The sequence below is a fragment of the Lissotriton helveticus genome, chromosome 9, assembly GCF_964261635.1.
Source record: "Lissotriton helveticus chromosome 9, aLisHel1.1, whole genome shotgun sequence".
Taxonomy (NCBI): Eukaryota; Metazoa; Chordata; class Amphibia; order Caudata; family Salamandridae; genus Lissotriton; species Lissotriton helveticus.
In genome coordinates this window covers 1,213,956,042-1,213,981,572 of record NC_136070.1, presented here as the reverse complement: position 1 = coordinate 1,213,981,572, position 25,531 = coordinate 1,213,956,042, and the positions used below count along the sequence as shown (strand labels likewise).

The 25,531-nt window shown below is 47.6% G+C and overlaps 1 protein-coding gene across 2 annotated transcripts in view; it reads left to right on the top strand.

Annotated features, from left to right (window-relative positions):
- The window catches only part of SRGAP3 (SLIT-ROBO Rho GTPase activating protein 3), a 465,786-nt gene that overhangs the window by 338,941 nt on the left and 101,314 nt on the right, over nucleotides 1–25,531 (top strand). For both annotated transcript variants that reach the window (XM_078661676.1, XM_078661677.1), the window contains 4 exons: nucleotides 4,807–4,869; nucleotides 20,181–20,366; nucleotides 20,607–20,735; nucleotides 25,288–25,509. In XM_078661676.1, coding sequence (XP_078517802.1) covers nucleotides 4,807–4,869; nucleotides 20,181–20,366; nucleotides 20,607–20,735; nucleotides 25,288–25,509 — 600 coding nt within the window. The remainder of the gene's footprint in view (nucleotides 1–4,806; nucleotides 4,870–20,180; nucleotides 20,367–20,606; nucleotides 20,736–25,287; nucleotides 25,510–25,531) is intronic.

Genomic DNA, 25,531 nt, shown 5'->3' with positions numbered 1-25,531 from the left:
ACTCCTTCAGAAACAAAAAGATAGCACAATCCAAATCCTGACGGTCTGTAACAGCAATCCTAAGGGTTTTATTCAAAGTCCGCATAAAACGTTCAACCTCCCCATTGGCTTGAGGCCATAACGGAGTCACCCTACGATGTACAACACCCCTGGACTGAAGATAAGAGGAAAATTCATGACTAGAAAAAGGGGGTCCATTGTCAGTCCGCAATTCAGAAATTAAACCATGGGTTGCCATAATTTTATCGAACAAAGGAATTGTGCGACTTGCAGTGGTAATGTCCATAATCTCCACTCCAGGATATTTGGAAAAGTCATCGATCACCACCAACATGTGACGACCGTCAGGTAAACACCCAAAGTCAGCACTAGCTCTCTGCCAAGGAAAAGAAGGAACCTCTTCAGTGATGATTGGAGCGGGAGCATCCCCTCCCCCAGCAGCCTGACACAGTGCACAGCCCAAAACAGTGTTCTCCACCAGAGAGTCCAAACCAGGAAACCACAACTTAGATCTCAAACGGGACTTCGTCTTCACTACCCCTTGATGGACCACCTGAGCCAGATCCACCACTCGCTGTTGCACACTGGCTGGAATCACCAGCCTTGATCCCCTCAGTAAACATCCTTCCGGGGAACAGGTCAATTCACTCCGGACTTGAAATAACGCCACCAAAGTAGATCGGGCGTCATCCGTACGGAACTTGGCGGCACTTAGGACTCCGTTCCACTTTCCAGTCCCAACGGCAGCCAGGCATAACTGAAGACACCCGTCATGGACAGTAGCATCCACAACTTCCTCCAAAGAGATTGGGAGAGGCCGAGACCGCTCAACCACCATCCGTACATATTCCTCGGTCTCCTCAGCATCATTAGCCTCCAACACAGAGGCAGGTCGAAAGTGCCGGGACAAATAATCAGCTGGATTCAATGCCCCAGGACGAAAAACCACCGTCAAACAGTAATCCTGCAGCTGCATAATCCACTTCTTAATCCATGGTGGTGGCTTTGATGAAGAACCCATAAATAGAGGAATGAGTGGCTTATGGTCCGTGTAGACTAAGAAAGGCTGACCATATAAGTACAAATGGAAATGACGACTTCCCCACAGCACCGCAATGGCCTCCTTTTCTATGTGAGAGTACCTCTGCTCAGTAGCAGTCAAAGCACGACTGGCATATGCTACAGGAGCCAATTCCCCATTAGTTTGACGCTGAGATAAAACTGCCCCCAATCCACCGGGACCGGCATCCACAGCAAGTTCTGAGTCTAATGATGGATTGAAATAAGCCAAGGTAGTGTCTGCAGATAATGCCCGTTTTGTAGCTTGAAATGCAGATTCCTACTCAGAACCCCAATCCCATGGAACATTGGATTTTGTAAGTTCACGCAAAGGGGCTGTCAAAGTAGACAATCCGGGGATAAAGCGTCCACAATAGTTCACCATGCCCATGAAACTTCTCACCCCAGATACATTGACAGGAGCAGCAGCAGTCTGTATATCACACACTTTCAAAGGATCAGGAGATACGCCGTCCTGTGAAAATCGGTAACCAAAAAATGAAATGTCAGTTCTCAAAAATTCACATTTCTCTCTATGTAAAGTTAATCCATGATCCAGCAAATATTGGAATACGCCCTTCAGACGACTATGGTGCCCATCTAAAGTGGGAGAATGAACCAAAATGTCATCGCCGACATTAAATACTCCTTCCAGTCCTGCCAGCACTCCTCGAATAGTGTCCTGAAACACTTCTGCAGCACTAGAGATGCCAAAACTCAATAGTTTATAACGCCTGAGCCCAACGTGGGTGGAAAAAGTAGTGATTCCTCGGGAATTAGGGTCAAGCATCAACTGATGATATCCAGCACGGAGGTCCATATTAGAAAACCACCTGGACCCGCTGACTTCCACCACGATATCAGCAACTGTAGGAGTAAGATGACGCTCCCGTTTAATTGCCAGAATGGGTAATCGCATATCCACACAGATTCTGACCTCTCCAGGCTGTTTAGGTTTGCGGGCAACTACAATTGGGGATACCCACGGAGTCGGACCCTCTGCTTTCTCAATAATACCAGCTTCTTCCAATTTTATTAACTCCGCCTCCACCTTCGGCCGAAGATGGAAAGCCACCCGCCTATGGCGTAGTGCCACTAGTCGACAAGATTCATCAATGTGCAACTTTATCATCCGGTCCTTCAGACAACTTATGCCTTCAAACAGTTGCGAGTACTGACTTAACAAGTCCTCCATAGTCCATTGATGAATAGCCAGCGCAAAGACCACCAGATGTAAGTTCTCAGCAGTCTGACAGCTTAACAGCATCCCATGACCCTCCTTGGTGACATATATATCTGTTTCCACAGATTGGGTGCCATGAGAAATCACCGCAGAAAATACACCGGCTAACACAAGAGGCTCACTGGCTCCAAAAGCGAACACTTTAACAGACGTACCACTCAACACTGGTAAGCTTGGCAGTCCCTTCATCATGGATTCAGCCATTACATTAATGGATGCGCCAGTGTCAATCAGAGCCGGCACCAAATGACCATCCACCTTGACATCACATTTGGGCAAACCCCTCTGTACTGCACCCCCAGGCTGTAGAGCATGCAGCACATGGATAACCTCTCCATCATCATCCATATCTTCCAACTCAGGAAGAGCAGCATATACTTGGGCGGAAGTCGCAGGAATGGACCCCCGGACAGAAGCTGAACGACATACTTTTGCAAAATGGTTCACTTTATTGCAATTGGAACACCGCTTCCCAATCGCCGGGCAGGTCCCAGAGTGAGGAAATGAGCCCCCACATCCATAGCATGTCCGCCGTCTTTCCATCTTATGAGGTATCATCTTCTGTTTCTCTGACCCTTGAACCCTCATAGCATTTACTGGTTCCGTCTTCACCACTTGTTGGAGAGCGGCATCCATATGGGCTGCCCTAACCCTTGAAAGTTCTTTCGACCGACCACGGGTCAACATATCCTCCATCGGCATATTAGGCACCTGTAGTATCGCCTCTCGCAGCTTGCTGGAATAACAGCCCTGTATTAATGGGGCCTGTATCTCATCTGCCGCACCGGGCAACCTACACGTGCTGGCCAACACCCGCAATCGGGCAAAGAAGACATCCACAGATTCGGTGGGCATCTGCCTTGCCTGGCGTAGCAGAAACCTTTCATAATCAGGATTCGCCTGAGGCTCAAAATGCGCAGTCAGGGCCTGCTTCAGAGTGTCATAAGTATGAGGCGTCTCCTCTACCACCGACCGCCCCAGCAATGAATGGCTGCCCCACCAAGATGCAATAGCATTGGACGCCTCCTCTCCACATCCAGGTCAATGGCCTCAAAGTAGGTTTCCAAACGATCTACCCACTCCTTCCACCGCGCAGCCTGCGCAGACGGGGGGCCATCCAGCAAGAAGTGTTCCACCGGGGGAACCGTAGACATGACTGCGCCCTCCTGGACGAATCACCAAGCGTGCCCAAAAGTGCAGCAAGAATGCCCGCACCAGCCGGGCACTCCAGCCACAATAGATGCAGCAAAACCGCACTATCATGCACAATACTGTCTCAGGTCCAGTGAAACCCCACCAGGGGACTTTGCCAGGTCAAATGGCGCCAAAGATGAAAGAAGCAGCCTGTCAGACCTCCAAGACTGGCACAAGCAGAGACAGCCGCTGTAACTTCAAGTCACATTCAGCAGGGAGCATATCCAACCACGCCCCCAAACACCGTCAGGCCAGGCGAGGGAAGGTAGACACCTCTCACCAGTCACGGAGCAAGGAAAACGCCGGACCAGGCGCCCACAACGCTGAATAGAGACACAAATCGCCGTGTAGAAACACCGCCAATCCACTGCTGCACCAGAAGAAAAGCGGGAGAACAGCCTCGCAACACTCCGGACCTTCGTCGCCAAGATGTTATGTCTGCAGGTAGTAATCACCAAGACACGCAGGTAAGACTGTTCATCGTTCTGGCAGAACCACGACTCTTTTATTAGGCAAACAAATCCCACCCCCAATTAACCAATTAGCCCAACACCCTTTATTAACAACAGTTGTGACGGCGCAATCCCTTTTGCCGCCATTCACAGTCAGGTAAGCGCCATGACCACATCACACCCTCGTGCTTGTGCTCCTGGCCCCCTTGGAACTGGACCTGTTCCTACAAGCGGCGGTTCCTCCTCAATGGTGAAGGAGCGTCGCCTCACTATCTGGCGCTGAGCCAGCAAATGAAAAATAAAACGATTTTCGATTTTATTTTTCGTTTGCCGGCTCTGAACCAGGAGGGGTGGGGCATGGGAGGTGGGAGGAGGAGTGCTTGTGTTTGGCCAGCCATCTCAGTCTGACCAAAACACACATGCGCATTTAGGTTTCTCCAACCCGGCTGCTGAATGCAGCTGGGCCGGAGTAACCCCAGAGACTCTATGACCTGAGCGGAGCGTCTTTTGAGCCCGCTCAGGCCAATCCCCCCGCTGCTCTGCAGCACAGGGATTGGATGGGAGTCTGTCCCAGGGGCCGCTGGGACCAGTAAGAGGATAGCAGGAGCGACGTGGCTCAGGAGGCGGCCGCCGGCTTCAGGTAAGTTCTTTATTTAATTATTACTAGAATGCCCCGCTCGAATGCACTCCCCCCTCCTCACCACCCTTTGTTAGTGGCCGCCGCCACCGGTTCCTACTACAGGGCGCTCAGCCTTATCGTGTTCACATGCCATGCACTCAAACTTGTTTGTGTCCCAGTAGTCTGCGCAATACAGAGCTATGACGCAGCCAGCTCACGTTTCTTCTTATCTTTTGCAGAGCAAAGAAATTGGGCTCCAGATGCACGAAGAGCTGCAGAAGGTCACCAATGAGCTGTACACGGTGAGTGCCGGACAGATGTGTGTGTGAGAAGGCATCATTTCTGCAAAAGGGCTCAAGTTCCAGATGCCCAACAGGCATCAGCCTGAGGGTGCCACCTAGTGGTTGAGCGAAATTACTGCAGAAAGCAGAGAGTTGCACTCTTCCCTTGTATACAGAAGGGGGCGAAATTCTATTTCTGAAAATCCTTGCACCATTCCTGACATCCAGTAAGGCTTTCATTGGCCAGTTAGCATGTTGAGTTAAATATTTAATTATATATGTTGAGTTAACATTCTCTATCGACATTGGATAGGTGGGAGCTATTTGAGAAAGAAGGGCTGCAGCCCATTACTGTTTGAGTTACGGAGGAGGCAGAGCGGAGGTAGGTGCTATCTTGGCCTTCCTGGTGAGTCGATGAGGGATTCGTGGCTGTTGATCTGAAGCCACTTTTTAGATCATCCCAGAGGGTTTTACTTATATTGCATGGGTACACTAAACCTATTCCTGGCATGCAGCGCCGGCTTTAGGTGCTGACCTGAAGGGGGGAGCGACCTCAGCAAGGGACGCTGTGCTAAGCAATAACCTACAATTGTAAGGCACCTGTCACAGAGTTCCATGTGCATCCAGTTTTCAGGCAGTAATAAAAATGTCAAGATAACTTTTTTGAGTAAGGTTCCTGCTAGAGAGAGAGAAATGGAGTTTGCCTAGTTGCAGTTTTAATGCGCCTTAAAGTAGCGCAGAGGGTGAATATGCCTCCTGCAAAGAACAGCTCTCAGTGCCAGACTGGGAACCAAAACCGGCCCTGGCAAAGTGCTTGGCCGGCCACGGGGGGAGGTTGGGGTTGCGACCGAGCTCTTTGCCAGGGCCGGTTTTCGGGCGATTTAGTTACAGGGCCGATTTTGCAGCTATGCTGCAAAAACGGCACGGTAATAAAAGACGGCCCCCAGGGGCACAAAAACGGCCCCCACCCTTGCGGTGCACCGGGGGATTGCCAGTCCGGCCCTGACAGCTCTGGACAGCCGAGTGGATTAGTAGAGTCAGCCTTTACCAGCGCTTTAAAACAAATGAAATGTATGTGAGAGAGGGGCTATGGAGAGATGAGGGTCACTTTTGCCAGGTTGTAGTGAGGGAATCTGTGAGGGGTGGGGGCGCCAAAAGCCTTGTTGTACTGTGCGCTAAAGCGGCCCTGCTGACGTCCACTCGTAGGGTGACCAACTGTCCATAATTTTCACGGACAGTCCATAAATTAGGCTGCTGAATGTCGTCACGGACAGCATTTGAGTTTCAGACTCACAGCTAAAGTATAAAAGTTTATTTACACAATTTAGATTTCCAGCTGATGTGCAAGTGAGTCTCCTGTGCTCCATTCTGGAGGGAGGGGCAGACGGCTGAAAAGAAATAATCCCAGGGTGGCAGCTTCCCCAAAGAAATGCAAATGTGTGAAAGTCTGCTTGGGAGGCGTTTATTGATGCAATCCTGGGAGCTTCCTGATGACACGATATTTTGTTTTTGGGAGGTACAGTTAGTAGACAGAGTTCATGAACTCGAAAATCTATTGAAAGACCAATGGCCACATGCATCATTGCAGGATTTTGCAATTCCTAAATTGCGAAAATTAAGGAATCGCAATTTAGGAATTGCAAAATCCTATGCATCAAGAAATCCTAAAAGTTTTTAGGATTTCTTAATTTTCGGAAATTGCGATTCCTTAATTGCAAATCGCAATTAAGGAATGGCATTACATTGATTCCTATGGGCATAGAGGCCTATAGGAATCAATGCCTTTTTGCAAATAATTTTTTTGCCAATGACATTTTGTTGATGCATTGCAAGGGTGCTGAGGGGGGTCCAAAGGACCCCCCCTGCACCCTTGAAATGTTTGTTTTAGTGCAAGTTTCACACACACACATGTCCAAAGGACATGTGTGTGTGTAACATGACACTTTCCAAAATGCATTTTTGTGCTTTTTTAAAGAATTTCGCAAATTAACACGAGGGTCAACCTCGTGTTAATTTGCACTTCCTATTTCAAAATTCGTATTTTTTTACAAATTCATGCATTGCATTTAAGGAATCGCACAAATGCGATTCCTTAAATGCATTCGCATTTTTAGGAATTGCAAAAAAATGCGGATTTTCAAAAATTGTTTCATGCATCCCAAAAACTTATTTAGGAAGCGCAAACGGCCGAATTTACCGATTGGCACCGTTTGCACTTCCTAAATAGGTTGATGCATGTGGCCGTATGAGACTAAGACAGAGCACGCTGTGAAAGAGGAGTTCAAGCGACACAGAGAAGCATAAAGCAAACCTGAGAAATAAAAAGGTACAGAGATCGAACTGCTAAATACCAGCTGATGTCCGATTTATTTTCAACTGCTGCATTGAAAGCCGTAGGATAGCCACCTAGAAGTTTGGCAAAGGGAATATGGTCCTCTAAGTATACATTTTCTACTTTATGAAATAGTATGGGAAAGTGTGCAGTAGCACTGTAAACTGTAAGATGACTCGGTGAGTCAAATTCCTGTTGCTGACCTCCGTATATCCCAGTGCTTTAAATGGAAAAAAATAAGTGCAGGTACTCAATAAAATAGAGGTGTGGCAAGTGGGTGGGGCTAGGGGCGGGGCTAAGGGTAAAATATTATCATACATTAGGACTTCTGTACCAGTTGCAGCACATATTAAAGCACACAAGAAATGCGTTTATGTCAATAAAACAGATTAACTCATTACACATAATGAAAGCCATCACTGGAATGGTCGCTGCACACCTGATTGACAGTGCAGGGTCTGTCTAGAGATCCTGTCCTGTTAAATGCAGCGTGACACAACCCATCTCAAACCCGTGCAGTCTGGGGAAATTCAAATGGGCGATGCAACTCTGCAAAATGCTACTTCGCGGCTCGGTTAATACAAACTCCTCGAAAGCAGAGTGGCATCTGCCCTGCACTGGAGGAGAAACCTAACCTGCGCCTGCTGTGCCGTGGATCAGGGTACCGGTACTCTTCCTGGCTACATAGAAGTGCCGGTACTGACAGCAAAACAATTCGGACGTGCCGATACTCAGTACCGGTGAGTACCGGCCCATTTAAAGCACTGGTATATCCTATAACTCACAGGTCTGAATCTTGTCAGGGCTTGCTAAGCTATTCATCCTTGCAAGTGTGATAAACTGTTTACAACTCAGTTTGGCAAAAAAGAAACCCTGCAAATAGAAAGTTATTCTTGTTCTCTGTTCCTCTGGAACATAAAAAACGTATTTTGGTTGCCTATTTTCTTTCATATACAATATTCCGCAACCTCCTCTGATGTGTGTGTAAAACGTACCTTTTGCCCTGAATTTTTGTCCTGAATTTTGACCTGTTGTCCTGAATTTTTACACTCACCGTCCTGAATTTGCACCCATGCAGTTGGTCACCCTAGTCCACTGATGTGTTTTCGAACTCAAATAGATCAAAGTGACTAAAGTGAAAAGTTGAGGCAGTAGGCATAGTTTATAGATCTTACAGTTTACTCGGAAGTTATGCTTCTCGGACTCTTGCTGTTTTTAAACATCTAAAGAGAACGTTTTGACTATTAAGTGCCTGAGCCCCCCATTGTTACACCCCCCACCCTTGCAGTTTCACGCACGATCATAGCGCAGATACATTCCTTCCAGCAGTGGGTGGGGCAGAGAATACCTTCCTAGTTCAAGGGTCTGGCAGTGGGAAAGGTGGCTGGGATGCTGCCTTGACTCTTGTTAGCTGGTTCGTTGCGCTGCTCTTATATGTAATACCGGGTAGTGAACCTGACACAGAGGCTGCTTGTGGCAGGCAGGGTTTTTCCTCTGCTTCACCGCAGCAAAGACTTAGGTTCTTCGCCACCTGCAGACACCTGAACAAGCAGGGACGTTCTCTGTAATGTCCGCACGCTTGTTGAACATGCAGGGAAGACAAGACCTCTTTGATGCCTGGGAGTGGTGAATGTGTTAAAAAGGTCCCTTCAATGTCCATGTGTGCCTGAACATGTAATGCATGTGACTGGATGATAGAAAGGGGACTGTGATGTACCCCACCGACTAAGCATGTAGAAAAGGCCTCTTCATTGTCCATAAGAACCTGCATATGCAGAGAAGGCTTGTTTGGTGTCCACGCGTGCCTCATCATGTAGAGAAGTCGTATTTAATGTCCGCACGTTCTCAACATGTAGAGAAGGTGTATTTAATGTCCGCACGTGCCTGAACATGTAGAGAAGGCATGTTTATTGCCCACGTGTGCCCGTATATGTAGAGAAGGCACGTTTCATATCTACACGTGCCTCAACATGTAGAGAAGGCACGTTTAATGTCCATACGTGCCTCAACATGTAGAGATAGCGTATTTAATGTCCACACATGCCTCAACATGTAGAGAAGGCACGTTTAATGTCGACACGTGCCTGAACATGTAGAGAAGGCATGTTTATTATCCACTTGTGCACGTGTATGTAGAGAAGGGCGTTTCTTGTCCACACATGCCTCAACATGTAGAGAAGGCACGTTTAATGTCCACACCTGCCATAACATGTAGAGAAGGCATATTTAATGTCCAGCAATGGCTGAACATGCAGAGAAGGCGTATTTAATGTCCACACATGCCTGAACATGTAGAGAAGGCACATTTAATGTCCACATGTGCCTCAACATGTAGAGAAGGCAAGTTTAATGTCTGTGAGTGTCTGAACATGCAGAGAATGCTTTTTGAAATATCAATGAGTGTTTAAATATGTAGAGAAGACATGTTTAATGTTATTTGGTTAATGAACATGCAGCAAAGGCTTTTTCAATGTCCATGTGTGCCTGAACATGGAGAGAATGTCAAACACAAGGAGATGGTGGACGCAGCGCTCAAACTTTTGAACCACTCACCCCAGTCGAAGATCTGGGTTTAATCCATCGTTCTTTAGCTCACTTCACCACCCCAGTTTGGACCCAGCCATATGCAAAGCAGTCTTTGTCCAATATTTGTACCTATTTTCTGCTTCTAGAGGTTTCCACCCCTGAGGTGTCAAACATCCCCTTCATCTATCCTAGCCCCAGTTTGTCTGGGTCACAAAAGACAAGTGACAAACCCTTTGGCAGAGTGCTCATGCAGAGCCTTTGTGATGTGCAAGTGTTGTAGATGACAGCTCCCTCCCCTCGTTAAGTCAGAGCGGGCCACCCTGCCAACACCAATCTTTACTTTGTCTCTCTCTGTCTAAGAACAATACATAAAGTCAGCTGCCAGCTACACCTAGTCATGTGGCCCAGGATCAGGCTACAGGCACCAAATCTTTAGGACAAGAAAATGACAACTTTCTAAATGTGGCATTTTCAGAACTGTGATAAAAAAATCTGATTTTAATATTAAGAGGTTTTTTTAATTGCAATTGTTTAGATACTAAATACGACCTGTGTACCTACTCCCAACTGGAAGTTGCAGTGTATTAAGTGTAATAAGGTCACTCCAATGTCATCCTATAGGAAAGGTAGATCTTGCAGTAGTGAAACACAAATTTATGAGATTTTCACTACCAGAACATGTAAAACTTAAAAACACATGTCCTACCTTTTAAATATCCTAGGAGTGACATATTTGTGTTAAAAAGAAAAGGTTTGGATCTGGCAAAAGGTTTACGTTGTCAGGTAAAGGTAACAGTTTAAAACTGCACCCACAGGTTGAAGTGGCAGGCCTGAGACATGTTTAAAGGGCTACCTAAGTGGGTGGCACAATCAGTGCTGCAGGCTCATTATTAGCATTTAATGTACAGCCCTGGGCACATGTATTAACACTTTACTAGGAACTTTACAAGTAAATGTAATAGGCTAAATTGGGTTTAAGCCAAATTCACCATGATTTAAGGAGATAGCGCAAGAATTTTAGCACTGGTTAGCAGTGGTAAAGTGCACAGAGTCCTAAAGCCAGCAAAGAAGTCAGCAAAACAGGAGGGCTGAAGGCAAAACGTTAGGGTAGAACTAGTCAAGGATGCCAGGTCTTACCGGCTGTAGGTATGCAATGCCCATGAGGGTTTAAACATGCAATATACACATGTGCCTGACCACACAGTGTCCACGAGTACTTGAACATGTAGTAGTAAAAGGCTTTGAGATGTCTGTGAGTGTTTGTACGCAGAGCAGGTCTTCGCCCTGTCCACTGATGCCTGACCATGCTGAGCAGGCCTTTATAATATCTGTCAGGGAGAGGAAGCCTGTTCAAAGTCATTAGGTATCTGAGGTGGCTAAAAGACCTGAGTTTGTGCACGTGCTGCGAAGGCGAACTTTTGTCCGCTTCACATAACAGCAGAGCTGATATGGAAAGGCAGCAGGGTAGCTAGTGCCGGAGCGGTGGGACGCCCATTACTGTTGCCCCATCCCCCCAACAATGCACTGATCACAATAGAGAGGCCGTAGGACTCTCGCTGCTGAAACTGAAATGAAAAAGGCCTGCATGAATGGATGCTACCCATAGTAGTCCGTCTGTCGATTATTAGACAGACTCAAGTCGCTAATTAGTCACGACCCTGCTCTTACAACTCGCTGTGCGTCACTATGTCGTGCACGTCCTACATCTGAGGGAATGCACAATGGGGAAGTGCTGGTGCACACAATGAACGCCTTAGTTCTCAGTCATGCAGGCCAGCTGGGATTTCTGCTCCATTTCTGTCCCAATATTTGGCACACTCTGACCTGTTCTGGCTGCTCCTTCACACGGGAGTCCCTGCATTTGGGATGCTCAAGTCTGGGACAGGGTTGGATTGGGATGCAAAATAGGCACAGACAGCCTAAAAAAAGTGGTCCACATTTGCGAATTTCGCCTTCTCGCAAAACACTGCTTCAGTGTTTTAAGTATTATGAAAAGAAGGTGGAGGGTTGTCTAAGAGAGGCATGTTTTCTTAACTTTACTTGTTGCCAGGACTAATTGTGGATGGATTAGTTCACACTGGTGAACCACGCCTGAATATAAGGAAGGCCACTTATGCTCAGACCCCCTGCTCAATCCGCATACATTAATGAGCCGGCCAAGCAAGAGACAGCGAATGACACCTCTGTCCACTTGGTAAAAGAGAGGTAACAGAGACCCATTTGCCTCCGGTAAGGCTGCTCAAACCCCCACTGGGACGCTGGAGGCATCTGAAGAGCACAGACACAGCCCAAATTGGCCTCAATGCTGCTCGGCCTCCATGCTGCCCAGAAAAGCGGCCTACAACTGCAATTCATCGGCCATTTTACCAATCCGACCCTTGTCTAGGATTTCTCTGGTTGTTCCAGTCAGTGTTCCTTGTAAGGTGATCTTAAATCTGGTGTTGCTGTGCAATCCTGCGGTGATTACCTGGATTTGACGCACTGTAGCCTATCACACGGTACTCTGCGTGTGAGGTTGTACAATTGACACATTTTAGGTTGGGGTTGCCCTGCTGTTCCTATTGCCATGCCCTTCTTAGGGTAGTGTTGTATGTTTGCCACCCCCTACTCTGGTGCTGACCTGATTTTCCTTTAATGGGTGTTTTTTATAGCACACTCTCTTCTTGTGTTTCCATACTATTCCTGTGCTAATGCCGTGCTTTAAGGGGGCTTGAGCAAGCCAGAGATAAGGCCCGCCAAAATAAAACAAGCATTGGCCAAGCCATTAGATCTGGGATTAATGTGCTAACACATAGAGTGATAGCCACTGGAGTGGGTAGAGAGGGCTATCGTTGTCAAGTAGTCCTGAATGCAGAGCAATGCTAGTATTGGCTCTCAAGCGGGAGGCCAGACCCATGAAGCCAGGATCATTAGGTAAGAAAAGAGTACTACATTGGGCAGGACTAAGATGTGATTGACAAAGTCTTCAGCCTATGGCAGTTTATTGTCAGGTGGATCCTTGTAGCTAGGCTGTACAGACAGAGGTCTGGTATTGCTGTGGTGGCATGTGTATGATCAATGCTCCTAATTTTCCAAGCCCTGGTCTGGGGTCATGCATCTCAATGTGATGACTATGGTGTGCACACTGTTTCTGCTACTGGTATTACTGGGTATTCCCATGCCACATTTTTGCCTGGTTGTGTCACGGGTATTCAAAATCTGCCATGCTCTCTTCTTCTATTATTGTGGTATTCCTATGTATGTGTATTTATTTGGCAAACTGACTGGTATTTTTGAGGCATTCCCATGGTACAACTTTATAGTTGCTGCTGCTTTTATATGAAAATGCCACCCACTCTAGTTTGCTACGTGTATTTCAGCAGCAATGCACAACATCTAAGCTGGCGTTACCATGGTGATAATGCATGGTTGCCCTGTACTTGACACCCTAAATCCTGGTGTTACTGTGGTCTATCTCTGGTAATCTCCCATATTTGACCCACTCCAGCATGCTTCCTGTATTCCCATGGTTTTTCTTTGTATTTACTACACTTCGCCTTAGTATTCCAATGCATATTCCCTGCCCTTTCATCTACTGGGGTCTGCTGTTGTTTTGGTATCCCAGGGGAGATTTAATAAATTTGGCACACCTAGTGTGGCTTTACTCTTGTACTTGTACAGTAATATTTGATTTGACACAGTCAGGTCTATTATTGCTCCGGGTTCTCTGTGGTAATGCTCGTCATTAAGTGCTTTCTGATCTGCTAGGCATGCGTACTGTACAGTAAACACCCTCTCTTTGGAACAATCTGTTCTGCTGTGCAATTGCCCAATCCTTGAGACAGGTTATTCATGGTATTGTTGGGTTATTCCTAAGGCAATGTCTCAAAGTTGGCAGTACTTGGAAAGTAAGCAGTATCTAAACCAGACCGCGGCACCAAAATAGCCACTCCTCGTCTTGGTGATGTACTGTCAGTGCTTTAAATGGGCCGGTACTGTCCGGTACAGAGTAGCGGCACTTTTTTATTTTGAGAGGGAGAGTACCTGCACTTCTCAAGAGTAACGTAATACTTTTAATTGGAGAGTACCAGCACTTCTCAGAAACAAGCAGGTGCTCTGGTACAGAGTACCTGCACTTCTATTTTTCCATTTCAAGCACTGTGTACTGTACATCATGGATTATATGGAAGCCTGCTGTTGTGATGTATCCAGGGTGATGCAGCTAATGTAAGACACAGCTAGGTGGCTTCACATCCTGGCGTTACCTCCACATGTGTCCCAGGACATTCGTTTCCTGAACATCTCATTCAGAATAAAACGAGAGAGGGAACCGGCATGACTTTGTGACCCAGGCCCCACAAAGGCTTCTGGGAGACCTGCTTGAACTTGTGGCTTCACTTGATATCAGCTCTAAAGATTTTGGACTCCAATATTCAGCGTGTCACATAGGTCTCTGCAAGTGCAGTCCTTCTACAACAGAGGGTGCTGTCAGTGTCCAACGCATGTCCAGGAGAGCAGGATCCCTGTCACACACTGGCGTAACGAAAAGTGAGGGGGCCTCCCTGCACTGTACTTAGGGGGGCCCCCTCCGGGCTCAATCAGGAGCTCTCTCGGCTAGAGTTCAGTGCCGAGGGGGCCCCTTGGAGCTAGCCCCCCCCCCCGCACCGCGTGGGCTGCGGGGGCCTGTGTTACGCCCCTGCTGTCACATTTTCAGGGTATCCACGTAAAATAAATTTGCATAAGTCCATTTAAATAAAACGTATTCGCCTAGTTTGTGGCTCTCCTGAAAATATACAATGGACCATGTCCTCTTAGACCACAGTTGAACACTCCCATAAGTTCTGCATCCATGGTAATTGGCAATATTTAGTCTTATTTGTTTGTCTACTACATGTCCTGATGTTTAAGTCTGTCATTAGCCAACAATGTTTTATTTAACTAAAATGATATACTTGTATATCTAAAATACTGCTTTTCACCAGCCTTGTTCATCCATTAGTCTGTGTCATTCATATTTTTTTTTTTTTTGTAAAAGGTTTTTCATTCATATTTTTATTATGCGCAGTGCAGCGTACAGCACGTTGCACTAGACCAGCCCACTTCAGCCACTGGCTAACTTTTTTGTGTGATGGATGGCTTTCTGCCCTTTCACAAGGAGCATAACAGAACTCAGAGTAGTTCCTTTCAGGGATTACCATAAACGTGTTTTTTTATGAAGCCCAAAAAATAATTTTGCTTTCAGCCAGTTTTTTTTTCTTTATATTGTTGAGGTCCCAGCAGTTCCCACAACAATAATGTTTTATAAAAACCACGCCGAAATAAAACAAGTATTGGGAAAGCCAAAAGATGTGCAGCCATGTACACCTATTGGTTTTGCCAATGCTTGTTAGTTTTGAAAATAGTCACCCTGCTTGCTTTGAAAGTACATTGAGTGACACTGACATCATATCAGCCCCCTTCACGTGGTCACCGGGTAAAGAACCAAAATCACACGGTGGCAGGGAAAACGAGCTGAAAACTTCTGTAAGCAGTGGATTACTAGCTCATTTTCGGGACTTTGAACTTCCGAAGTCCATTAAGCGGTGTGAAAACACTCCAGTACATCGACACCAGCAAGCTTTTTTTTTTGTTTTTGTTTTTTGGAGGAGGGGTTATGTGGATGTGGCAGGAGCAAAGGTACCTACTAGGTACCTCTCGGTATAAGACCATTTCCCCTTCAAGTCTCCATCCCCTCCTCACACCATGACATTTTTAGGTCTCGGACCGAAGGCTGCGCTTGCAGTCGGAGATTGAATGATTTGGAGTATGGGGGCTTGAACCCGCCTCTCTACTCCATTCTCCTCCATTGGCTGGCTTCCTAAACGGAGGCCAGCCATTGGAGAAGAAGGGAGTCACTCCAATAAAGCCCCGTCTCTTTCGGATTCGGGGGGGTGTTTTTTTGCGTTCTTTCGACTGTGACGTCATCCGTCACTCAGAACTCCAAAAACACGCCCCCGAATCCGAAATTTTCGGATGTTTGCGGTCGCCATTGTTGGCCGGCCGCCGCCGAGTCTTCCAGTGAGTGCCACTAGAGGATGCCGGCTTTTTCACCCAGCTGGTAACTGAATTACTCTATTTCGTTAAAATTATAGTGAAAATAATATGGACGCTTGTATCTCTGCAGCTCTGACGTATGCAATTATGTACCCCGATGCTCCATAAAGTTAGAAAACTAGTGATTCGTCCTGGGGCCGATGTGAAAGTAAACATGCGGCTGCCCACCAGCGCCGTGGTCTCCGGGTTCGTGTTTGGCTGGAGTGGCGCTCCGGCTTCAGTGTAGGCTGCGGGGCATTGTCTGGCTAACGTGGCATCTTGTGGACTGGAGACTGGGCTCGCGTGAAGGCAAGGTTCAGCTCTTTGCAGCCGGGCTGTAGGCTGACGCTCCAGCAGCGTAGTGTCAGCTGGGGAGCATGTGCGCTGATAAGCGGCAGGGAGGCTTGCAGCCTTTGCCTTTAATCACTGCGGGCTCTGCTGGTGGTGGGCAGGGATTTACCGATGGGGTGCCCTGGAGTGGGCCGCTGTCTTCCAGCTCCGCTGGTGGTGTTGCAGCGCGGCGTGGTTCTCCCCTCATGGTGTGAGACACACCGATGGCTGGAGTGGCGCTCCAGCTTCAGTGCAGGCTGCGGGGCATTGTCTGGCTAATGTGGCATCTTGTGGACTGGAGATGGGGCTCGCGTGAAGGCAAGGTTCAGCTCTTTGCAGCCGGGCTGTAGGCTGATGCTCCAGCAGCGTAGGGTCAGCTGGGGAGCATGTGCGCTGATAAGCGGCAGGGAGGCTTGTGGCCTATGCCGTTAATCACTGCGGGCTCTGCTGGTGGTGGGCAGGGATTTACCGATGGGGTGCCCTGGAGTGGCCCTCTGTCTTCCAGCTCCGCTGGTGGTGTTGCTGCGTGGCATGGTTCTCCCCTCATGGTGTGAGACACACCGATGGCTGGAGTGGGGCTCCGGCTTCAGTGCAGGCTGCGGGGCATTGTCTGGCTAACGTGGCATCGGGGCACGAGTGAAGGCAAGGTTCAGTTCTTTGCAGCTGCGGATCGTCCTGGTGGCACTTGGCTCATTGTGCAGCGGCCTCAGGGAGCACAGGGGCACATCCCACCCTTGTTGCCAGTGTCACAGGCTGCCTTCTCCACTATAGGTACTCTATATCTAGGCCCCTCACCTGCCACTTAAATAATAGGCACATGCACACAGTGATGCGGTATGGGCGTAAATCCCTGAGCAGTCTGCTTCCCTTTATTTAAAGGCTCTGGCCGTGCCTGGCTAGAGGATGCAGTGTGTGCACATCTGGGTGACTTCTGTTGAGCAGGAGCACTAACCTGCTACAAAAGTGTCACTCAAAATGTCACACGAGACGTTCAATGCCACACATAATCACCATGAAAAAAAAATACACAAATTACAAATGGTTGTAAGGTCCCTTTGACATGCCCCCTCCCCGGAAAACAAATAAAAGCACGGGTGAGCCACAGCTCACTTTTTAAGGGCCCACTTGCACTTGTTGTGGCCAGAGAGTCTGGCACACAGCAGCGAACAACGACAACCAAGGACCCTGAAGCACCTGCGTTGGCCCTGAGAAGGCAACCAACCTGCCTCCCGGAAGCACTGGCGGCCCGATGGTCTCCTCCTCCTGGCACAGGAACTTGTTTGGAGAGGGGTACCATCAGCGACTGCTGAGGACTCACAGGTGGATCTGCACCTAGTACTGGCACTTGAGAGTGCATCCATGGATAGAGGAGGAGGTTACCAGACTGTGATATGGTACCCCCGGTGTGGGCTCGCTGCTGAGGGGCCGGACATAGAATAACCTTATCCACCGCAGAAGGCTGTAGAAGCATTAGATCAACTTTTAAACTGGAGAGACAGCCTGTTTCTGAAGCCCAGAGGACCCTATTGTGCAGACATGAACGCTGGTTCGGTAACGATCACGAGAAACAATAGGGCACTAGTACAGTCTGCTACTACTCCCAATTGACAGAGGCAAAGCCAGAAAGTTATCTGGTTCCCACTATGTCTTCTTGGAGATCAGGCCCTCACAATTAAGCTACGCGATAGCTAATTACAGTGCTGAGTCACCAGAAGCCGCAGGAACTTGTGGATGCGCACTGAGTCTGAGGTGGTGTTTTGGCCCCTGAAGGAGTGAATGATCTTGTGGGCCTCACCCTGCTGTTGAGCCAACGGCTTGCAGACTACTGTGGAGGGTGGGAGGTGATAACCTGGAGGTGTGTTGCTATAACGTACCAGCGCTGTCCAGCAGCGGAGACTTGGTTGACCCTGGACAGGCCTACACCATAGCAGGAACAATCTAAACATCCTCACACCTTGTTGGATATTGATTTCCACACAGTGGTGAAATAAAAAAGAACCAAAACTGTTGAAGGAGAAGCTCTGGCCTCAGTTGGCTGGCACCACAGTCAACCTTTCGACACCTACGTTGGAACGCATGCTACAGGGTCATAGTGAGAAATTCACAGAGTTCCTCACTGCAGTAAAATCCTAAAAACATAACTGGAGTATACATTAGACGCCCTAATGATTGATGGTGGAATCCTCCATGAGGAGCATAAAAAACTCAAAGCCAAGTGAGCACTTACAAAACTATCCTGTCGACAATGCAAACAAATGTGACTACTGCGCAGTCACAGATTGAGGCCCTGCAACAAGAAGTGAAGCTGCTACAATGCAGGGCAGGTGATGCGGAAGGCCACTCACAACGGAAAAACATCAGAGTGGTGGGGCTGTCAGAAAAAATCTAAGGACTGAGTATAGACCTCTACACTGAACAGTGGCTGGCAAATACGGTCCTAGGAGGCAAACTGATGGCCTTCTTCTCCGTGAAGTGCGCACACTGAGTCCCTGGCAGACCACCTTCACCTGGTGCACCCCCAAAGAACATTGATGGCAAGATTATTTGACATCCAACAATAGATAGATACAATATACTGCAAATCACAAGAATCAAGGGTCCATGGCAGGTGGAGAACAGAAATGACACAATTTTCCCTGATTGAATCTCAGATGTGAAGAACAATATGAATCCTACTACTGTAAAACAATGGGACTGGTAGCTTGAACTCAAGTATGCTCTACTGTTTCCAGTGAAACTGCTTAATGGAGACAAAGCACCATTTTTTGCATCCCGAAGGAATCCTGGAATTAGTTAAAGACTAAGGGAGAGAGAGCTCCCTCAGATCACAGAGAAGCAGAAGAGGGCTAGCTTAGGAGGAGGAACAGCTGTCAGGCCATCATAAACTATGTGACTAGTCTTCAAAAGAGCAAGCAGTGCAAGAAAGAGCACTAGTCATCATCGAAATCATGCAAGCAGGAATGCCCCGCACCAAGACTAGGAGCTCTGATTCAGATATACTGGTCTCACAAGATAGATTCCTGCCCAATGAGGTCCCTGAGGACCTGTGGTGTGGTAGACAGATCACCCAGATGACGGCAGACCTACTGCTATGATGGACTCTGCTGTATTCCATACCATGGCAACGCAGTCTTATAGAATAGTGTGTGTGTGTGGCTCTGTGTGTGTGGGGGGCTCTGTGTGTGTGTGGGGCTCTGTGTGTGTGTGGGGCACTGTGTGTGTGTGGGGCTCTGTGTGTGGGGCTCTGTGTGTGTGTGTGTGGGGGGCTGTGTGTGCGTGTGTGTGGGGCTGTGTGTGTGTGGGGCTGTGTGTGTGTGTGTGTGGGGCTGTGTGTGTGTGTGTGGGGCTGTGTGTGTGTGTGTGTGTGTGTGTGTGGGGCTGTGTGTGTGTGTGTGGGGGGGGGGCTGTGTGTGTGTGGCTGTGTGTGTGTGTGTGTGTGTGTGTGTGTGGGGCTGTGTGTGTGTGTGTGTGGGGGGCTGTGTGTGTGTGTGTGGGGCTGTGTGGGGCTGTGTGTGTGTGGGGGGGGCTCTCTGTGTGTGTGTGGCTTTCTGTGTGTGTGGCTCTGTGTCCGCGAATACTCTCTACTACTCTCTAATGCTCACCTATTGCCATTGTAAATGACAATACCATTTATTTATGTTTTAAAAAAAAAATGAAAACAAATGTCATGAGCAATGCCAATAGCTCTACCTTTAATAATGCCGAGACCATTGCATTGTAAATGCTTGCTGTTTTGGTTGGCAGGTCTGCAAATGGGTGTTTGGAAGGACATATGGCCTTGACATGTGAGTGGTTTTCCATTTGAATAGCACACACCTAGCTTGAGAGCAACAAACCACAGTGGTAGGATTGATCTGGGACTGTGACCCTGGGGGATGAGCAGTGGAAGAGATACTCTTGTTGTTTGGCCCTGAAGCCAGTGGAGCACAGACGTTTATTATTAGTGGGTAACGGACTGTCTTCCACTGCTGCTTCGGCCTGGCATAGGTGCCGTCATATCAGGAACCCCCACATTTTCCGGTATCTTTGTTCTTCCTCTGGCTAGATTGTTGAAGTCATTTGGCTCCTCACTGGTCCATCTGTGTCTCCTCAGGTCATGAAGACATACCACATGTACCACGCGGAGAGCATCAGCGCTGAGAGCAAGCTGAAGGATGCAGAGAAACAGGAGGAGAAGCAGTTTAGCAAGTCGGGCGACATCAACGTGAACCTCCTGCGGCACGATGACCGGCCGCAGCGACGTAGCTCCGTCAAGAAGATCGAGAAGATGAAAGAGAAGGTACGTTCCTGGCGCACCAACACAGCTTTCAAGGTAGAGGGGTAATGCAAAATGTTGGCAGCAACCTGCAAAAAGCTCCCCTAAAATTATGCCAGCTCGCAGAAAAACCTAGAACTCAGGCTTAATAGAGGGACCTCTGAAGAGCAGGGCACACTGCACCGAAGGAGCTGCAGGCCTATGTTATTCCTTAGGTTGGCGGTTGAGTCAGTATCATGGTGTCTACTTGTTTTTCTTTTCCAGCGGCAAGCCAAATACTCTGAAAACAAGTTGAAGTGCACCAAAGCGCGCAACGACTACCTGCTGAACCTGGCAGCCACCAATGCAGCTGTCGGCAAATACTACATCCATGATGTCTCCGACCTGATTGACGTAAGTGACCAATGCACGCCTAGACTGGACCACCTCTTAATTTTGTGAGTGATGAATGCCATGTTGATGTTTTGTGGCTTCGCTTCTGTCAGCCTTGGGCTATAAAGGTACATGGGACAGAGGGTTCTTAGTGAGGGAGGAAGCAAGAGAAAAAGATGAAAGAATACAGGGAATTTGAATTTGGGCAATGGGAAAATAGAGCATGTTGTAGTGCTTCTCCAGAGCAAATTCCGACGACCTAGGGATTTCATCCTATAATAAAAATGTATATGGGGTGTTCAACATAAGCCCAGCAGGGCGGGGTCCATGTAAGATTTTATGATAACCAGTGGCTACTTACATGAGTTCCATTCAGATCCATTGTATGTAAATCTATTTTAAGGGGGTATGTAACAATCCTACATGCATTCTTGACTCCTCCTACGTTGGATTCACATGAATTGCATGGCTCGGGACACTGAACTGTTAATTGCTACTTGAATAATAGCATAACTGTTCTTTGATTCAGTAGGGGACATGCTATCAACTGTGCAGGATTAATGGCTGAAATGGTCTTACCTGGGCTTGAATTTATTGTCAAATTCTAATTTTATGATGCATATCCCTCGGTCAGATTTTTCAAAAAGAAACACTGAAACTGAAATTTTGTTAAAAATCTATTGTTAAAAGTGATAAAAGAGGATCAGGAGAGGGCTTTGCTGGGAGAGTTGTGCATTCATGCTGCTGTGTGCGAAGCGTGACAGCAAATTGTCAGGAAGGGGTTTGAGAAAGACAAAGGTGTTGGTTACGTTGACTGGGTAGGCGCTTCCCCTATAAAGTTTTGATTTTTCTTTAGCAGTTTGGGCCTCCCAGGCAGGCCCTTGATGCCTATGCTTTGTCTTCAATCATGGCAACTGTTTCGTCTATTTAATTAGCATATTTAACACTTTTTTAAAGTCAGATGTTCAGTGTGCAGACATTCTGCGAGCTATTTAAAACTAAAATTCTAAATGTGCGCCAAAGACGAGTTTTCTCACTGGATTGTGAAGAAACATCCATAACATGAGCTGAGAAGCAGCTATGTCACAATGCGGGCAATGCCTTAGTCTCAGTAGGGAAAACAACACAATTGTTGCTCCATAGGTACCCCTTTGAATGTCAGCTGTAAGTGTGCGTTTAAACGTTTAGCACAGCTGCTGAGCTGTAAACCATTTAAAATAGTGTGTTCGTTCTACTTGCAGCCATTGAGTTGGGTAACATAAACAGCTGTTATTTTAGCACCAATATACCCTTCAGGGTGAAAAGCACTTTACAAATACACCTTTAACTGAAAAGCTAAGAGGGGTTTGGCGTTGTGATTGTGCGAGCAATTGCTAGCCTTGTAACGGAGGCATTTTCTGCTTTAAAGGTATTTTTGCAAACTACGTTTAAGTATGTATGGAAATTCCAGCAAATAAGAATTAAAAGCAAATAAAAAAACAATAGCCACATAGGGTTTATATTTTATATGCTCTAAAGCTGGCGTTCAATAAAAGTGTAATTGTGTCATAAGCATCTCCATTTTCAAGAAGGGAAAAGACCTCCAGCCACTCTTCAAAGCATTTCCTGGTCAGAGCTTTCCCTGCCATTTCTACCCGGCAGTGAGGACTCATACCACTTACCTCCTTAGAAGGGAAGGGGTCCCATAGGCCAAGGGTATCCTTGTGTGATTTTTCATGTGATGCTAGTGTGGATTGGGCTAGTATTAGGCAGTGGCGTGGCTATGGGGGGGACTGGGGGGCTGGACCGCCCAAGGCGGCACAAGTTTAGGGGGTGGCGGTCACCTCCCCCCACACTGTTAACTGCGGCCGTCGCAGATGCATGAATTGCCAGCCACCAGCATACCCCCCCCCCCCCAATCTACGGTTAGGCTGCCGCAGGCGGCAAACGCTGGGCCCACCATGGGCGGCCCTAGCTACGCCACTGGCATATAGGGAGTTTTGGACGGACAGGGAAAGCAAATTCAGTGCGGCTCAGGACTACCACATTGAATATCGGTAGCACCCAGAGCTCTGGAGTACCTTATGCCATTAAGTGGTTAGCTAATGCTGCAACTAAGGTCATGTTGCAGTGCATAGAGGTCGTGGGAACTTTAGTGTGCTTTGTTAGAGGATCTTGCAAGTCACAACTGAGGGGTCCCCGTAAGAAATGCTGCAAAGCACTTTCCTGTCACTAAACTGCTTGGGAATGAGAAGAGACAAAAAAAAGGCCTCCTGTCAGTTGGATTTCTCCTAACTGGAGAAGGACTAAGGAGCAGCGATTACTGCTTCGTGAAACAGTGGATCCGAAAGGTTTCCTTTGGGTCCAGGGAAGCTAGCTTCTTGTCCTACAGATAAAGGTGCGTCTCTGACTTGACCTGACAAGGCATGTCTGCTGTTAGACCTCTTACTCCATAAAGTATGGACAATCCACCACTTCAAGATTGTCCAGTTGTTCTTCATGCTCTGATTAAATCCTCAACCTCTCCCTTCTCTGCTGTCGTCCATTCACTACGACTCACTAACACGTTGATGCCCTTTCTCAAGGTGTTAATAGCGAATATACCCGCAATGGAAGCACTCCCTTGTAAGGGCGGACACACAGCCTTCAAGGGGATTGTGGCTGCCATGCAAACCCAGGTGAGGTGCACACCTCTGCCCATCACTAGTGCCATGATGAGTCCCAGCAACAAGGCAATGTTCAACCGCATCCAGCGTGGGCTTCTCATGGAGCTTCCGGTGTAAGATGGGCGGTAACCTTTCGCTCAGCTTTGGTTATACATCCGATTTGATGGCTTCCAACTGCTGAACCAGAACCTTGAAGGCTTGTGTGAGCAGCCCCAGCAGGTGAGTCCTACACTATACAAATACACATAGCATAACATAATGTCCCAGCTCCTTCTGGGCAGCTATAATTGAAGGAGTATGCCCTCAATTTATCGGTGGTGTGCCCGTTGGGTGGCATCCTTGAACGTAACCGCTGGTAGAAGCTCCTCACCTTGGCTCTTCGTTTGCAGTTCGCAGCACAGAGATGGTTGCCGTGCGACAAGCTGCTACATGTGGCTGCAAGGAGGTGGACGTGCACAGCAGCCAAATGGTGCACTATGTGTCCGAGTCGCAGGATTGCCCTTGGAGAAGAACAACTGCGGATTTCACTTTGTATTGTAATTGCATTTATATAGCGCTTACTATCCCTGATGAGGTATTGACGTGCTTTTTATGTCATCGTTTTCTGTGCTATGTTTGGATTTTCACAGATGACGCCCACATCCCAGTTTGGGGTTATGGCCTTTATTGGCTTTGGTGTTTGTGTGGTACAGAGAACTCAAGTTGTCACAAGAAGCGCTTGAAAGGGAGAAAAAAATACACCCTGGGAGACCACACAAATTGGGTTAGGATGTTGTCGTAGAAAAGGAATGGGATCACAAGAAGTGAAGCCTTCAGCAGCCAAGTCAATTGTAGTCAACTTATGCAATATTTTGTACAAACTCTGACCCCAAGGATAATGTAAAGCTGTTAAGGTTCAGTTAATTTGACATTCCCTTTAAGATAACGTGTGGGTAAGAAACCAGCTGTAGAAATCAATGTCTAGCCAACATGTTCCCTGTTCACAGATTTGACTCATCCTAAAATAACTGAGAGGGTTTGGTGGCTCAGCTGCAGAGCACTGCGTGTAACCTGTAGCCCACAGGTTTCTGTTTTAAGTATGACAGCTCAGTGGACTAAAGGTTTAGCAGTTTAGTACGTCATGTAACAACTCCAAATAGCTGCCTATAACCTACTAGTAAGTCTATTATTTATATTATGTTGGCAATGGTTAAGGGTGGACAGGAACTCTGGGTCCCCAGGTGCCTGCTAATAGCGGCGAGCAGTTGGCCAGTTCACCACTAGTGCTGAAGTAGGCTTGCCCTAGGCCGTCTGATGGTTTCCAGAAGAGCCTCGTTAAAGGGGAGCAATGGTGTCAAGGAGGCTTCAGACCCATGCACCTCAGGCAGACCTGGTGGGGGTCTGACATGTCCATGACAGGAGATACAGGGGTTCTACCCTGACTTTTTAGGAGCACTGCAACTGGGATGGGATTGTGTATGAAACGCTCATGGAGGCAGCTCTAGCTATGCATTGAAGGGCATAGAAAAAAGGGAGCTGATGTCAGGGCACAGGGGTGACCTTATATGGCTGCGGTGACGTCACATCCATGCATTAACTGATGTTGAGTTGGAGAAGACACCATGTTCCGGCAGAAGAGAGCTATTGGAAAATGTTCAGATCCAGCCTGGTGTTATTCAAAAAGTGAGGAATCTACGGGTAGATAGAGTATTCACATGGAAGATTGTTGTTGAAGGTAAGTAACTTTTTCTTCGTCCCAGGGTTGGACTGTGAGGGCACGGTCATATATTCTTCAAAACTAGCATCAACGTCTGGGCTTGCTTCTAACTAAAAGATCATCTTTAGAAGCATTGCTAAGGGCATGAGATCATCACAGTTCTCTGTAAAGTTGATCTGGCTGGCACAGTGACACAATATAGTATATATGTTCTTATTTTCTTTCTCTGTAGTGCTGTGATCTGGGATTCCATGCCAGCCTGGCTCGAACCTTCAGGACGTATCTCTCTGCTGAATATAATCTCGAGACCTCGCGCCACGAAGGCCTGGACATCATAGAGAATGCTGTGGACAACCTAGACGCCCGAAGTGACAAGCACAAAGTCATGGACTTATGCAACCAGGTCTTCTGCCCGCCTCTCAAGTTTGAGTACCAGCCCCACATGGGGGACGAGGTACAGTGTTCATTTTCATCAC